We start from the raw sequence: 15,672 nt of genomic DNA, 5'->3' as shown, positions 1-15,672 counted from the left end.
GCGTGTTAACACGTTGACTAAAAGTGGATTTGGATCGGCAGATGCAGAGACCCACGGATTTGTCTCTTGAGCAACTAATTTTAAAGTATTTTTAAATTCTACGTAACTGGTTTTGCTTTGCTCCTTCAGCAAGGACCCTCTTCACAGCTGGGTTGGCAGACCACTTGTTTTCACCAGAGCTCTTTGAACCAATCAAGACTCAGATAATCTTATTATACCTCTTTGGCCATGGGTTTCTTGTGATGAGGGTCCAGAGATGTCGTGGGTAACACTTTATTGTGTGCCAGGAACGGCTCTGGTTTCAGTTGTACAAGGTCAGGTCTTAATTTAACCACCAACTGGGTACTTAATTTTAGATACACAGAGGAACACATTGGCTCCCAGGCACTTCCTCTGATTTAGGAAGGCAAGGCCCTGGATAAGAATGACAAGATGATCATTCCAAAAGGTGAGATTATGAAATATTTGATCTGTACCTCACCAACAAGCTTATGTAGTTTAGTATTGGGAATATGTTGAACAGATAGAAACATGTGTTGTGGTAGCTTTTCCTTTCTTTCTTTCTGATTGATCACCTATTGCCTGCCTAGGGCCTTTTGAATTACGGAATAAAGCCAGAGTTGTTTCATTTGTTTATAGAATTATTAGCTCAGTTACATAGTTATGAAGCTTAATAAAAATAGTATCATGGGAAACACAGATTAAGAATGAATATGCTGGAGTTCCCATGGTGGCGCAGTGGTTAACGAATCCGACTAGGAACCATGAGATTGCGGGTTCGGTCCCTGCCCTTGCTCAGTGGTTTAACGATCCGGTGTTGCCGTTGCCGTGAGCTGTGGTGTAGGTTGCAGACGCGGCTCGGATCCCGCGTTGCTGTGGCTCTGGCGTAGACTGGTGGCTACGGCTCCGATTAGACGCCTAGCCTGGGAATCTCCATATGCCGTGGAAGCGGCCCAAGAAATAGCAAAAAAAAAAAAAGAATGAATATGCTTATAGAAAGTTTCTGTATATGCTCTATGGCATCTCTTAGCTGGCCCTGGTTACGGGGGAAAAAAATTAAACAACTTTTGTGAAAAATTAAAATAAATTTCTATCAAGACTTTTTTTAAATCACATGACAGAAGATGGATGCTTCATGTTCAGATGGAAAAATCCCTTTAAATATTTTTAAGTCCAATGAAAAAAAAGGAACTCCATAGATTTGCAAATTCACTTTTGAAAATTAAATCATAGAATCTTGCAGTAGGAAAGTCTTGAGAATTTATCTGAGACCATCACTCATCTGGTTCTTAAAAGATCAGATAGCTTCTAAGGAACATTCTACATCTAAAATGAAATGATTTCTATGAAATAGCAATAATGTGGACAAGGAATGCTGAGAACATTATATTGTCATAAAGTATCATAATTTGACACTGTTGTTTTTATAGGAATGCCTTGTTTTGAGATGAAAAATCCACCTAAAATATACATATTTCCACTGCAGTTGTTTGACAGGTTTGCTGGTTGTTTGCTTCAGCTCGTTGAGAAAATTTTTTTCTGAGGCTTACGTATATTTGGATTATAAAATGAGATCCTTTTCTATTAATTTCATCAGAGTAGCTGAGTCATCAGTTATAGTACAGTGGTCAAGCTGCATGACCTCTAGTGCCAGAGGTCTGGGTTTGCATCTACATCCTCTCCACTCACTAGATGTACAGGCTTGGACAAACTACCAAACCACTGTGTACCTCAGTTTTCTCATCTGTAAAATCGGGGGGGGGGGCGTGTGTCATAGAAATTAAATGACATCATCTATTTAACATACTTGGCATAATTCATGCCAGAGGCAGGCACTTAATAGAGATTACTTTTAATAATTATTAAACTCAATAAAACAAATATCGATTGAGGATATGCTGTGTGCTTGACTCTGCTAAACCTTTGAAGGGAGGGGAGATACTGGTCTTGTTTCTGAGGAAAAGTCTAGAAAGCATTATTTAAGGGCAGCAAACTCCTTAATACCTGATTCCTATTGTCTTATGTCTGACAGTGTGCCTGGAACACAGCAGGTATTGAGTACATATTTTGGAATAAATGATTGGGATGGTCTGAAAATCCTTATGAGAAAATAATAGCAATTACTGAGAACTGGTGAGCCTTTATCTTTTTGATGGAGTGGAGAAAGGCAATGCAGTAGATACTACGCATCTGCATTTCACAAAGTATTTGACAGTATTTCTTGATGACGGTCTTGTTATCAAAAAGGAGACGTTGATACTAGATGGTGGTGTCCGTAGGAGGACTTGTAACTGGAGAAACAGCTCTTCTTGAAGGGTGCTAAATAATAGATCAACGTCAATTTGAAGGCCTCTGTCCTGCGCCAATTTCTGTTCAACATTTATCATTAGTAATGGAGCAGGTGGACATACAGCAGACATGCAAATAGAATAATACTTGGAGAGATATAAAATGCATTATCTTTTAGCAGACTGAAATAAAGGTCAAGTCTAAAACAAAGAAAGAAATGTAACAGGATAAAATAGAGTCTTGCACAGAATGGTATAGCAATAATATGAGGGGGAAATATGACTTACAGAACTGAGGGCAGTAGGGGTCCAAATCAAGTCTGTAACATGATAGCTCCCAAATTCATCTGAGTGTGGGCTAAACTAACAGATTTCTTCAGTGTCCAGCACAAGGGAGGTAGTCACACTTGCTTAATGCCGTATTGACCTGACTCTAGCTGTAGTGCTGCCGTCAGAGTCCGTGGTTCAGAGGCACTTTTAGAAAGAGATGGGTAAATGTGTGTGTTTACAGGAAAGCCATCAACGTGGTGGGGGGAGGTGAAGCCACGCCGTAGGAAGAACAGTCGTCCAAGCTTGGGAGGAGAAGGCTCAGTGGAGACTTGACAGCCTTCCTGAGAGCAGTTTAAAGGGCACTCCTGAGGCAGAGGAACAACCTTTTCTCTGCATGGCTCTGAGGAATAGAACTAGAGTACTGATTCGAGGAGATGGATTCAACTTAAATGTATTACCTAATTGCTAAAGCTGGCCAAAGATGAAGGAATGCATGGGATATCGTAAGCTTCCTATCTTTTTGGTGTTCAAGTTGAGGCTGGACCATTTTTTCTTGGGCATCTTGTAAATGAACTCTACAAGAGGGGCTACCTAATGAGCGTCAACTCTGAAATCTGTTTGATTCTAGAGAAGAGAAAAGAGAAGGAAATAATGAATGTGTCAGAGTGCCTGTTCAAGGGTGAGGAACAGAGCTAAAACCAACAAACCATCCCTAGAATTCCACTTCCCTGTTCCTGAGGGCTTTGGTCACAGAATAATAGCAGGTAATGTTTGTTGACTTCTTGGAACACGTCAGACACAGCTAATGAGGCAGCTAAGCCAGGAGAGCAGGTTCAACCACTATACTCAGCTGTCTCCAGCAGAAAGAAATCAATGGCTTGTATATGATTTCAAAATAACATATGAAGAAATGCAATGGCTCAATATTGCTTGAGAGTGGAATGGAAAGATTTGACTTGGGTGCTAAACAGGAACTTCTGCCATGTTCAAAAAACAAATATTTCAAAAACAAATATTTTTAGAGAGAGAATATATGTATGATATATACATATACATATATATATAAACAATACTTTTTATTGAGGTCTAGAGATAATTGTTATTGTTACTGTAACTAATTCATCTCGCCAAAACTTTTTTATTCACTTTACAACTCAATTGTGTAAATCAGATGTAGCTATTTTATAATCTCCTCCGGAACTGCCACTCACTCATCATTGGAAAATAAATTTGGTCTCATGCAGACAGAGACAGTAACTTAGGTAATGAAGAGTTTGCTTATATGACTCAGGTAAATGGATCAGTCTTTCAAATTTCTGCTCCTCCCCAAACCAAGACATTTCTTTGGCCAGGGTTCACCTGCTTTACTATAAATGTGGGCAGTTTCCTCTCTTCTCAGTGTCACAAAAGTCTAGCCTGGCAGGAAGTGACCTATCTCACCACCTGTAAGGCTTAGCCTGTGAACCAGATGCCAGGGCAGTTTTCTGGAAGGCTTTGTAAGCTTTGGCTCCATAATGTAAATCTTAGTTCCCTCAAAGTGGCTGGTCATAGCTGATTAAATGAATATCATTTTTGCATAGGACATTATCCAAGGCATTAAATATACTTTAAGGATATGAATTTTAATAACTATAGTTTTCCATAGCTTGGGTGTACAATATTATACAAATTCCCTTTTGTTGGACATTTTGTATTATTTCTAATGTTTTGGCAGTTTACTTATTGCTGAGATGAACATTTTCACATACAAATCTTTCTCCACATCTCTGATTTTCTATAAGATAGATTCCTGGATTTAGAATTACAGACAAAAGGGCAAGTCTTTTAAAAAAAAATCATGTTATCATACCAGCTTGTGATAAGGGCATATCTATGAATTAGTTGCCTCTTTTATTACAGTTGATTTACAGTATTGTGTCAATTTCTGCTGTACAGCATAGTGACCCAGGTGTGTGTGTGTGTGTCTTTTTCTCATACCATCCTCCATCATGTTCTACCCCTAAGAGATTGGACGTAGTTCCAGTAAGTTTGGAACTTTTTATGAGCCATGCATGCTCTATTCTATTCTGTCCTATGTTTATATTTCCCTAGAAATCCACATAGCTATGAACCTAAAGCTCCTTCCTATTCAGTGTGTCATTTTCCAAAGCTGTCATGTATCTTCCTACATCTCTGTCACAATTGAAATGAACTTAGAAATCAGTACTGGGGAGTCAAAATGTCTAACTTTGTAATAAGAAACTAGAGATAAGCAAAACTAGTATGACAGGTTTTCTCTCTAGAGTATTTACCTAGAAATTAATCCTCAGTTAGTGCAGCATCAAACCTGGAAGTGAACTTGACAAAAACTTTTGTTTGACATGGAAAAAAAATGAGATTAATCTATTCTTTTGCTAATTTTAAGAATAGAATGTATTTGGCCATTCAATTATTTATTCATTCAGCAAATACTTGGGGAATTCTTATTATATATCAAATATCTTACTTAGTGTCTAGAGAACAAAATGTCTATGTCTCTTTTGCCTTCTTATAACTTTTGCAAAATGCTGAGATGTATCTCTTTGAGTCAAGAGTAGCATCTGTTTTCTGGACTAAGACTCTGTGTGTGTGTGTGTGTGTGTGTGTGTGTGTGTGTGTGTGTATGTGTGTGTGTGTGTCCCTGTGTCTCTGTGTCTGTGTCTGTGTGTTTTGTTTATTAGCAGAATGTGTAAGGAAGATGCTGTTTGAACTGGTCTAGTTTACCTTGTCATTTGTAGGATTTCCCTCTGATAGATAAGGCAAATGCCCCACAGAGGGAACTGCTGCAGCTGTAATAAGTCACTTGTAAATAAAAGTTACCTGTGTCTGTGGGATGGAACCCAATTCTGGCAGTTTTGCCCCCTCTGAAACCTCTAGGGGACTAGTTGACTCTGTAACTGAAATCAGCCTAACACAGCCATCTACCTGATTTGCCACTTTGTGCTGCAGGATTCTGAAAAAACAAAGGTGTGTAGCCACCAAATAAAAACCAAAGTTGTAACAAAATTTTATTTATTGTGATTTCAGTATACCTTTAAAATTACCCATTTGAATGGTCAGAATGCAGAAAAATGAGAACAAGTATTGTTTTGCATAGAAAAATTGTATTTTCTTAACAAAACCATAACATGAAAATGCATTTTAACAAAAGCTATTCCTCTGATAGGACAAATGCTGGTGATTCTCTGTGGGATCTCCGGTAGATGAGTTCGTCACTCCAGAACCATAGCAGTTCCAAGGTAAAAGCAAGTTTCCTCAGAGTATCAACGTCCCTGTCGCACGCAGCAGACCCTACACCCCAGGGTGCAGAATGTCAGAGGGTTTGGATTGGGACTGACCCTCTATAGCAAAAACCAAGTTTAGAGTTCTGGTCATGGCTCAGCAGTTAACGCATCTGACTAGCATCCAAGAGGTTGCAGGTTCAATCCCTAGCCTTGCTCAGTGGGTTAAGGATCCAGCGTTTCCATGAGCTGTGGTGTGGGTTGCAGACACGGCTTGGATCCTGCGTGGCTGTGGCTTAGGCATGCAGCTACAGTTCTGATTGGACCCCTAGCCTGGGAACCTCATATGCCACAGATGTGGCCCTAAAAAACAAAATTAAAAAACCCCCAAATTTCACTATATTGCCCTTTTCTTATCCCCTATACCTCCCTCTAGATTCAGTCTTAGACCCTCGACCATCTTCCCCGCCTAATGCCACCCTTAGCCACTATTCCAAGAGATCCTTTTTCTACACAGGGGGCCAGGATGGTGCTAGTGGCATTTTCAAGGGGACACTGGAAGATGGAACAATAAGCCTCAAAGGACAGAACCTCTCTCTGATGTAACAGAATTACACTGATGTGACAGGTGCTGGCGGTAGTGTGATATTTCTGAACACAAAGTCCTTCCTTGTATCATGGAAGCACCTGTCCATTCTGGGAACTCTTAAGGCCAGCCCTGTTTAGGACGGACGGAGATGGTTTCAGTTTTTTATGCCCAAGATGGAGCATATGAGTGAGTGGGGTAAACAGTCTTGGATGTAATTGGAAGCAAGCCAAACCAACAATTCACAGGGAACAAAGTTATACTGATCCTGGTTCTGGAAGGAGGCCTTGGTCCTATGCTTTGGGAGCTCCCACCTTTCAAGGGAAAGTCTGAGGGACCCTCAAAAACTTAACAACGGTATGGTGGCCACATGGATCATGGCTTAGGGGTAATTTGGAGACTCCATTGGCGAGAGGCATCATATACCATGGTCACCTCTGCATCATACCTTGTGACATCACCCCAACCCCCTAACCACTTCAGTCAGGCACCAACTAGAATGTTGATCCAGTTTTTTTAGCCAGTAATGTTTAGACTCTAAGACAAAAGGTATAAAATAAAGGCAAGTTTAGGATACCTCAGACCACCCTAAGCAACACAAAACCTTATTACACAGAGCCAGTGATAAAGACTGATGTGTCCCTGGAAGCTATTTTTTATTTTTGGAAGTTACTGTCATTAGGAGCTGGCTGGTAAGAGCAACATCAGAGTGTTTTCTTTTAAGGACAGGAGACTGCGCGTTGTTTTGGCAGCTTTGGAAAGACATTAAAAAGTAGAGTCAGTCCAGACTCTACTTCTCAACTCTATGACATTGGGTGGCTCTCTTAACCTCTTGAAGACTAAATTTCTACTTATGCACAATGAATCTCTAACATGTACAAGCTAGATTTGGAGGATTGAAAGCAAGGCAGTATATGCAAAGCGCTTTGCGTAATGCTTGAAACAAAGCAAACACTCCATAACTTGCGGCTGTTATTATAATCACCATTTTTATCATTACCAAAGATCCTCTAAAACTTACATGATCAGAGTTCCCGTTGTGGTTCAGCAGGTTAGTTACCCAGCTGATATCCACGAGGACTCAAGTTAGATCCCTGACCTTGCTCACTGGGTTAAGGCTCAAGCATTGCTGTGAGCTGCAGTGTAGGTCACAGATTCGGCTCAGATCTAGCATTGCTGTGGCTGTGACTGTGGCCTAGGCCAGAGGCTGCAGCTCTGATTTGACCCCTAGCCTAAGAACGTCCATATGCTGCAGGTGCATAAAAATAAAAATAAATAAAGATAAACAAATAAATAAATAATAAAACTTACATGATCACCAAACTTTTCCCTTTCCCAGTATCTCAAACTAGGATTCCTCAGCCCATCTGAAAGTAAACTAATAATTCTTACTATCTGAGTAATACATTTAGCATTTGGAAATTCTTTTTTTTTTTTTTTTTTTGCCATTTTCTTGGGCCGCTCTCACAGCATATGGAGGTTCCCAGGCTAGGGGTCTAATAGGAGCTGTAGCTGCCGGCCTACGCCAGAGCCACAGCAACGCGGGATCCAAGCTGCGTCTGCAACCTACACCACAGCTCATGGCACCGCCAGATCATTAACCCACTGAGCAAGGCCAGGGATCGAACCTGCAACCTCATGTTCCCTAGTCGGATTCGTTAACCACTGCGCCATGACGGGAACTCCTGGAAATTCTTAATGTAATGGTTCTTTTTTTTAAGGGCCTCACCCATAGCATATGAAAGTTCTCAGACTAAGGGTTGAATCAGAGCTACAGCTACAAGCCTACGCTACAGCCACAGCAACAGGGGATCCAAGCAGCATGTGCAACCTGCACCACAGCTCTTGGCAATGCTGGATTCACTGAGCAAGGTGAGGGATCAAACCCATGTCCTCATGGTTAGTAATTGGATTCGTTTCCATTGTGCCACAACAGGAACTCCATTTAATGGTTCTTTACCTGGGATGCATGAAAGGACATCTGAGGATCCATGAATTCCCTAAAATTAATGCAAAATTTTGAGTGGGTGTGCATCCCTCTGGAGAGATTCCATTGCTTTCGTCAAATGTGTTTCTGACCCTAAAGAAGGTTAACCAGTGCTTGAAATGAAAAGGCCAACTTTCCAATATGATTGTTCCAGTTATTTTGTAAATCAGCTACTTAAGGAGAACAAATAAATCTTACTAGTGGGCCTCTCCAGAACAACTATTATCTGGAAAGTGTCCATTAATTATACAGAATGAGAAGTGGGTCTTTTGTGAATAGGTCCCAAAGAATGTCAAAATATTATTTCTTCAGACTCCTGGTTGCTGTTCTATTTAGATGATTTGAAAGCTGGCAGTAGATAAATCGCCTTCTGCCCTTCTCATAGCATCTTGATGTCTCTGGTTCTGGTCCAATGATGCTCCCTTGGTTGTCTGTCTGACACCTTAATGCACCTGCGCACAGATCGTCATTGTATCCCAAGCTTTCAGGAAAAGGTTGGAAACAGCATATATCAGATGGGGATTGTTCCCTACAGTAGTAAGAGTTTCCTCACCATTTGTGTCCTGCCGTCATTAGGGATGAAAACAATGAAGAGTCTTAGATAACTTTCTTCTGGATGGTAGTTAAAAAGACATTAAAAAAAAAAAAAAAAAAAAAAACTTTCCGCAGACCAACTCCATTCTCTAAGGAGTCTGTGGTATCTCATGTACTGGAAGCCCAAATTTCAAATGGCTGGTGATTTAAATAAGTGAAAGGCTCTGTCCCGTTACTACTCCCAGGGCCATGCAGTCCCCCATCACCACAGTGACGTTAGTGAGAAAGGCAGCAGGCGATGCACACGTCTAACTTCACTGCCTAATCGTGCTGTCTGAAGGGATTCAGCACTTGTCTGCTAGTCATGAGTCAACAACTTGTTCTCAGTGACCACTGAGAACAGCCCCTTGCTAGAGCTGCCTAGGAGTGGAAGTAGAAGAGAAAGGATGGACAAGGAAAAAAATGGGTTTTTCCCCTCAGAAAGCGAAGAGTCCAAGTGAGACTATGAAACACAAAAATGAGAAGAACTTGCAAAGCTAATACAAAATGAGTGTAAATGCAGATGTTGGAACAAATATTACATAAGAGAAGATATTCATGGATGAAGAAGGCCAGAGAGGAGTTGGAGAATTTTGACAAGGGCTTCCACAGGAGGAATGGCTGGAGCTGGACTTGAGGCCATGGGGTTCACGAGTGTGGAACAGCCTGGGGGGTTAGCTCGTGAATGAAGAGGAATAACACGTAAAAGCGCAGAAAGGAGAAAAATGAAGTCAAACACAGTGGGCAATCACATTTGTTAAGTTGGAAGAAGAACTCCATACTTGAGGAAAACAGTCGGTTCTAAGAAAAAACAGAGCCTAGATTATGTTGGGTTCTCTTATTACCTCATTTGGTACTCATTCATTCATTCATTCATTGATTTAACACACATATATTTAGAGTCCATGTATTTGAGATGGTGCATTTCTGGGCCCTGAAGGTACAGACCAATTCTCTGCTTTTATTGGGGTACCTTCTAGGAGGAGGCAATAGACAATGAGCCAATAAAAAAATAAATTAAAAAGAATACCATTTGGGTCTATTTGGTGAAAGGATCCCTGGGGCACGCGTTGGCCTTTTGAGGTCACTGCGTGATCGTGGCGTGAGAGCTTAGTAGTGCAGTGTTGCTGCTCATAGGAAGCCTCTGAACATTATCAATGTTCTCTCCTTTCTGGTTCAAGGTGATCCAAAGGCCACTAGTTCAGAACAATGAGCAATAAAACCATGATGCCTTTGAGTTCATGTGCAGTCTGTCCACAGGTCAGAGACCTTGGCTATCAGCATGTAGAGAACTGTCCTCAAAATTTGAGCTCATCTAACTTTGAACAATGAGAAGTAAAGCAAGAGTCAACTGTTTCGGAAATTGTCCACAGAATACTGGTTTTGGTTGTTTTTTTTTCCCCCTTGAGAACACACTTGACAATGTAAAATTTTACATAGAGAATATATTTTGGCTTGAAAAGTACCACTAATCAAAAATAATTTCATATTGGTCAGTTACCCTCACTATAGAATTATTTTGATTTCTGTGCTTACTAAACTATAAGATAAAGCAACTGATCCAATAGTAATGAGAGACACTCACTCCTCTAATTTGATATTTTGAAGAAACGAGATGATGAGAAATAATGTACTTTTTTGTGTTTATCTTCAGAAGCAAGTACCAGTCAATGGCAGTGGCTTGTAATGGATGGAACTGAGCAGGGAAGGGAACAGAGTATCTATAGGAGAGCTGGTCTCTGGTCTGGGCAGGGAGTTAAGATGGACCTAATCTCAGCCTTCAAATGACACTGAGATCAGTCAGACCTTACGACTTTCCCTGTAAGACAGGCCAAATAAAATTAGACGAAAGAGGCGGGGTGGGGGGGAGGGGGGGAAGGGAGGCACCAAATAGTAGCACAAAAAAGTTTAGACATAGTGTCTTTGTTCTTTCTAAAGGAGAGTAACCAAATGCTGAGGCCCTTTCACTTTGGGAGAAGACTGAAAGAATATATAATAAAAGGTATCATGCCTATCTCTACACACTTATCCAAAACACTAAATAATTAGGCCTCTTTTTATTTAACTTTCTGGTGCCTAACTGAGTTTTGGCATCCCACATGCTCTAAGCACTTTGGTGCAAATGAAGAAAAGATGCTGCTTCCTTGGGGCATGCACAGCACCCCGGCAGGGTGCACAGCTCGATTAAGGGAGATCTGGCTGGATTTCCTCCACTGGGCACACTTGTGCAATGCACATCCCACATGACCATTCATGGCGGCTCTGATTTGGTTCAAACCAGTAAGGAGATTAGGGAGAACTGAAGTAGCCGCCAAGAAATTACATGTCATTGTAGGAACTTCTCTGTTTTTGACTCTTTTCTTCAAAAGAAGGAATTCATTTTTACTGTGCATATTGTTTTGCCAGTTCTCATAAGCCTCACTCAATAAAGCTGGTCCTTACCACACCTGTCCCTATGTCAGCAGTACCAGCATCCCTAACTGCATTAAGGATGCCCTTCTGCCAAGGTGTCAGAAAGGACCTTTCTGTAAAGATGGATTTCCCAAAGCACCCAAGAGCCATGTGATCTATCAAACCCATCTGAGCTGGAAGGAAGTTTTCCAAAGTTTTACTAAGGCTGTTTAGCCCTCTCCTGTTTTATTTTAAACTTCTAGAATTGAGAAACCTGTTCACTTTATCATGAGACTAGTCAGTGTTTTCTCAGGAAGCACAGTGTTTAATGTTCCCAGTTCCTTCTATTTAAAATTCCCTCCGTGACTTCTCTGCTTGCTCTATCAAATTTCCTGAAGGCAAGCCTAGGCTACTACATTTGTGGTGTTCCGTTCTCTCTACTTTAATTCAGCAGATGTTCATTGGGAAGCTTCCCCATGCCAACTACCTTCTTGAGTTGTAGGCAATGCAGACATGAGTGAGGTAGAACCTTTTGCCTCAAAGAGCATAGGGACTGCTGGAAGAAGTTGAACACAAATGCAAAAATAACTGCAATTCAAGGCAGCCAACTCAAACCATTCCTGGAGTGAAGAAAGGGATAAATCAGCAAATGAGCACACACGACAGAGGACAAAGACTTAGTAAAGAATGTGAAAGACTCATCGTTCCCTATTCCAGCCACCATCTGCCTTCTCAGAGTTTTAAACTTCTAATGTGTTGTGTAGAGCAGTGTCTTGAGAAGAATGACAGGCCAAATTAGTCTAAGTTGGAAGTGTGGAAAAAGTGAATTCTTATCAGCCCAACTGTAGTCATTACTCAAAAGAAAGTGAAAAAGTAGAAAATGGAGACACTCAAAAGCAGGTAATTAAAGGTTCCGACAATGGACATCATATACAAGATGGATTAAAAGGTTAACTGCACTTGTGTTTATTAAATGAGGAAACGTGAATGCATTTTAACATTTCATTTTGCATTTTTCGTTGTACCTCTATAGGCTGTTCTGTGCCATTTGCTGATAATAAAAACTTGCCTCTTTCGAAATTACATTCAGCCATGGATACTAGTGATGACCCTGATGAAGATCATCTTACAAGTTACGATGTTCAGCTCAGTATTCAAGAATCCATTGGCGCCAGCAAGACTGTGTTTTATCATGAAAGGTAACATTCAAATTGCCTATCCCCGGCAAAACTTCTGCATTCATTTTGTTGTAAGAGAAAATGAATGATGCTTGCTGACTCCTCCTCCAGGAAAATGTTTTCTTTTCTCTTCTGATGAGGAGTCTAATAGCTTTACAAGAGTCGCTGTGCATAGGTTTAACCATTCACAAATGCCCACCTCCTATGAAAGATGGACATTACCTAGATGGCAAATGCCCAGTTGAATTTGGTTGTACAGGACTGCCTGTTTTCTAAATTCACACAGAATAAGAAAGAATGATAAACAACACGAATAAATTTGCAAGCACTGTTTATATGACTAACATATAAATAAGTATACAGAATCTGTTCTTCTACTGACTCAGGCAACCTGTATAAGTAAGGTGTTCCATTTTTGAACCTTTAAAATACAAAAGATAATGCTAACCCACCTACCTATAAGCTTGATGAATGGGGAAAAAGTTGAGGGCTTTTATTATAAATGATAAAGTAATATATAAGCCAGGGCCAATTTAATTATCTGCTATTCAAGTGATAGCAGTAAATAAATTATACATAAAATTGGTGTTTTATGTTGGCAGGAGTTATAGAGTCTAAAATTGCCAAGGTAAATTTTTGTCTTAACCACACACATTATACTTCTGACAAAAATAAACTTTAGTTTGCGTTTACCTTCTATTGTAGTATTTATAGTCCTGTATTCCAAAATTTAGTATTGTGATTTTGAATAGATTCAGCACTATAAAACTACCGCTTTTGAGCTTTTAAAAAATGGACATATTACAATTAAATTTCTAGTCTCTTTAATTTTCCCCTTATCTCCAACAGATTTTTAGAACTATAGAATTCCCAGAAGGCATTCACAACCCTAGAATACCAGCAGAAGTTTCTGCTTTAATAGAGTGGAATCGGTTTGTTATGAAATACCTTCTTTGCCTTTGAATAAACACACACCCCAGAGAACTGCCATGAGGGTTGACATTATGACCTGCTGGGCCAGTGACTAGGAGTTTGTTCAGTAAATGCTCAGCCTATTTTTACTTGTGGATCAGTTGATTAAAGACTCTAACATGCAGTGTCGTGCATAAGCTCCCAAGTAAGCAACCATTAAGTAGCGATTATTAAGTTCAAAGCAACAAGCCTTTAGTGAGCATAGAGTTTTTAACGTTGGGAGAAGACTTAGGGATCTTCCTGTTTAATCCCCTCACTTTACCAGTGCAGGAACCACCACCCAGAGAAGCCCCTAGCCTCCCTGGGAATCACAAAATCATAAAACCTGAACCCAGCTTTTCTGATTCTGACTGCACTTGTTTCCCCCTTTTCATTGCCTACACTAATTTCAGAGACAGTGTTATAAATTTTATTCCATCTTCACTAATGGTCTTAGGTTCAGTATCATAAACATACTCTGTATCTGGCTTTTAAACATTTTTGTTTTTAAAGTAGATAAAATCAATTATGTGCATTTCTTATAAATTGCTTTGGCACAGTGGAAAAGAATCTGACTTGTATCTATGAGGATGCAGGTTCGACCTCTGGCCTTGCTCAGTGTGTCAGGGATCTGGCTTTGCCACAAGCTGTGGTGTAGGTCAAAGACATAGCTCAGATCCCACAATGCTGTGGTGCAGGCCGGCACCTGGTAGCTCCAATTCAACCCCTAGCCTGGGGACTTCCATATGCCACAGGTGCAGCACCAAAAAGACAAAAAAAAAAAAATATGCACAAAACTAAATAAATGTTTTGGTTCCTTCAAGTATACCGTGAATACAAATGTGCTTATTTTTCTTTCTCTGGTAGATTTGTACCACTAAGTGATCAAAACAGAAAGCTTGTGGAAGCCATAAAGCAAGGTGAGTGGGTATATCACCTACAGTAGGATCAATTGGAGATTCCACCTGGTCAAGACAGAGTTTTGTTATCAACCTATGTGTTTAATTTAGGTCACATTCTTGAGCTCCAGGAGTATGTGAAATATAAATATGCATTGGATGAAGCTGATGAAAAAGGATGGTTTCCATTACATGAAGCCGTCGTTCAACCCATTCAACAAATACTTGAAGTTGTCCTGGATGGTAGGAGAACATAAAATCTCTTTGATCAAATGGATACCAAAATGTAGACATTATGGAGTGTTCCCAGTGAATGTTACAAGCAAAAAGAAAGAGTAGGATAAAAAATGATTTGCAATATGGAAAAGGTAGTACCCATTCTTTAAGCTCAAGAGTACAAAAATTGGCACATTTCATGGGGTTCAAGGTTCACCCTTTGCATCCTTATAAAAATATGGCACAAGTTGGTGGTAAGGTATGATTATAACCTAGAAGTTTGTATGCAGCATTTGCAGCATGAATTAATTGATTTAAATATAAATATTTTTCCTTTTCAAAGTCAGTTTTAAATTTTCATCTTGAACTATCTCTTGAGTTAATAGCTTTCAAAAGATTATTATTTAGTACAAGTAGTGCTTATAACATCTATCCTTATATTACATTTTTTCATAATACCAACATTAATAATATTATGGTAAACCTACCTAGGGTTAAATATTAATAATAATTTTGATGTTTTACCATATCTAAGCATCTTATAAAACACTTTGATAGTGCTCCATTTTTCAGCCTTCAGTGTTCCTCTCTGGTTCTGTTGTAGGGGGAGATAGCTATGGGATAATTAGCTATCCAGCAAGGCAGCCGGCTAAAAAAAAGTTATAAATAGATAGACAGACAGATATAGAAGATGATATTAAGGTGATATTTCTTTTCTAACATATTCTGACAGGATATATTTGTTCGAATACTTCTCATTCCCACATTCAAAAATTGTATTTGACAAATACCAATTTCAGTTGCAGTTTAAATAATAATCTAAAGGATTGGAGAGTTATTTTACAACTTACTGAGAAAAAAGAATTCACAATCCATTACTTTTTTTTTTTTTTTTTTGGTCTTTTTAGGGCTGCACTCAGCAGCATGTGGAAGTTCCCAGGCTATGCGTCAAATTGGAGCTACAGCTTCCGGCCTACAGCAACATGGGATCTGAGCCACGTCTGCAACCTACATTACAGCTCATGGCAACACAGGATCCTTAACCTTCTGATTGAGGCCAGGGATCAAATCTGCATCCTCATGGATACTAGTCA

The 15,672-nt window shown here is 39.8% G+C and overlaps 1 protein-coding gene across 27 annotated transcripts in view; it reads left to right on the top strand.

The window, feature by feature from the left end:
* The window catches only part of ASB15 (ankyrin repeat and SOCS box containing 15), a 55,869-nt gene that overhangs the window by 22,178 nt on the left and 18,019 nt on the right, over positions 1 to 15,672 (top strand). For 5 of the 27 annotated variants that reach the window (XM_085005966.1, XM_021079195.2, XM_085005967.1 and 2 more), the window contains 5 exons: positions 3,187 to 3,322; positions 5,743 to 5,815; positions 12,368 to 12,533; positions 14,331 to 14,383; positions 14,474 to 14,605. In XM_085005966.1, coding sequence (XP_084862092.1) covers positions 12,427 to 12,533; positions 14,331 to 14,383; positions 14,474 to 14,605 — 292 coding nt within the window. In that variant the 5' untranslated portion in view covers positions 3,187 to 3,322; positions 5,743 to 5,815; positions 12,368 to 12,426. Of the gene's footprint in view, positions 1 to 382; positions 449 to 3,186; positions 3,323 to 5,742; positions 5,816 to 12,367; positions 12,534 to 14,330; positions 14,384 to 14,473; positions 14,606 to 15,672 lie in introns of those variants that run through there. The other 22 variants (XM_085005958.1, XM_085005957.1, XM_085005959.1 and 19 more) reach the window with 12 other exon arrangements.

This window comes from Sus scrofa, chromosome 18, assembly GCF_054392235.1.
Source record: "Sus scrofa isolate SSC_HxYL_T2T_F1_AM1 chromosome 18, Sscrofa_HxYL_maternal_Yorkshire_Landrace_v2.0, whole genome shotgun sequence".
Taxonomy (NCBI): Eukaryota; Metazoa; Chordata; class Mammalia; order Artiodactyla; family Suidae; genus Sus; species Sus scrofa.
Note: the sequence above shows the minus strand (reverse complement) of the source record. Positions and strands in the feature narration are given on the sequence as shown.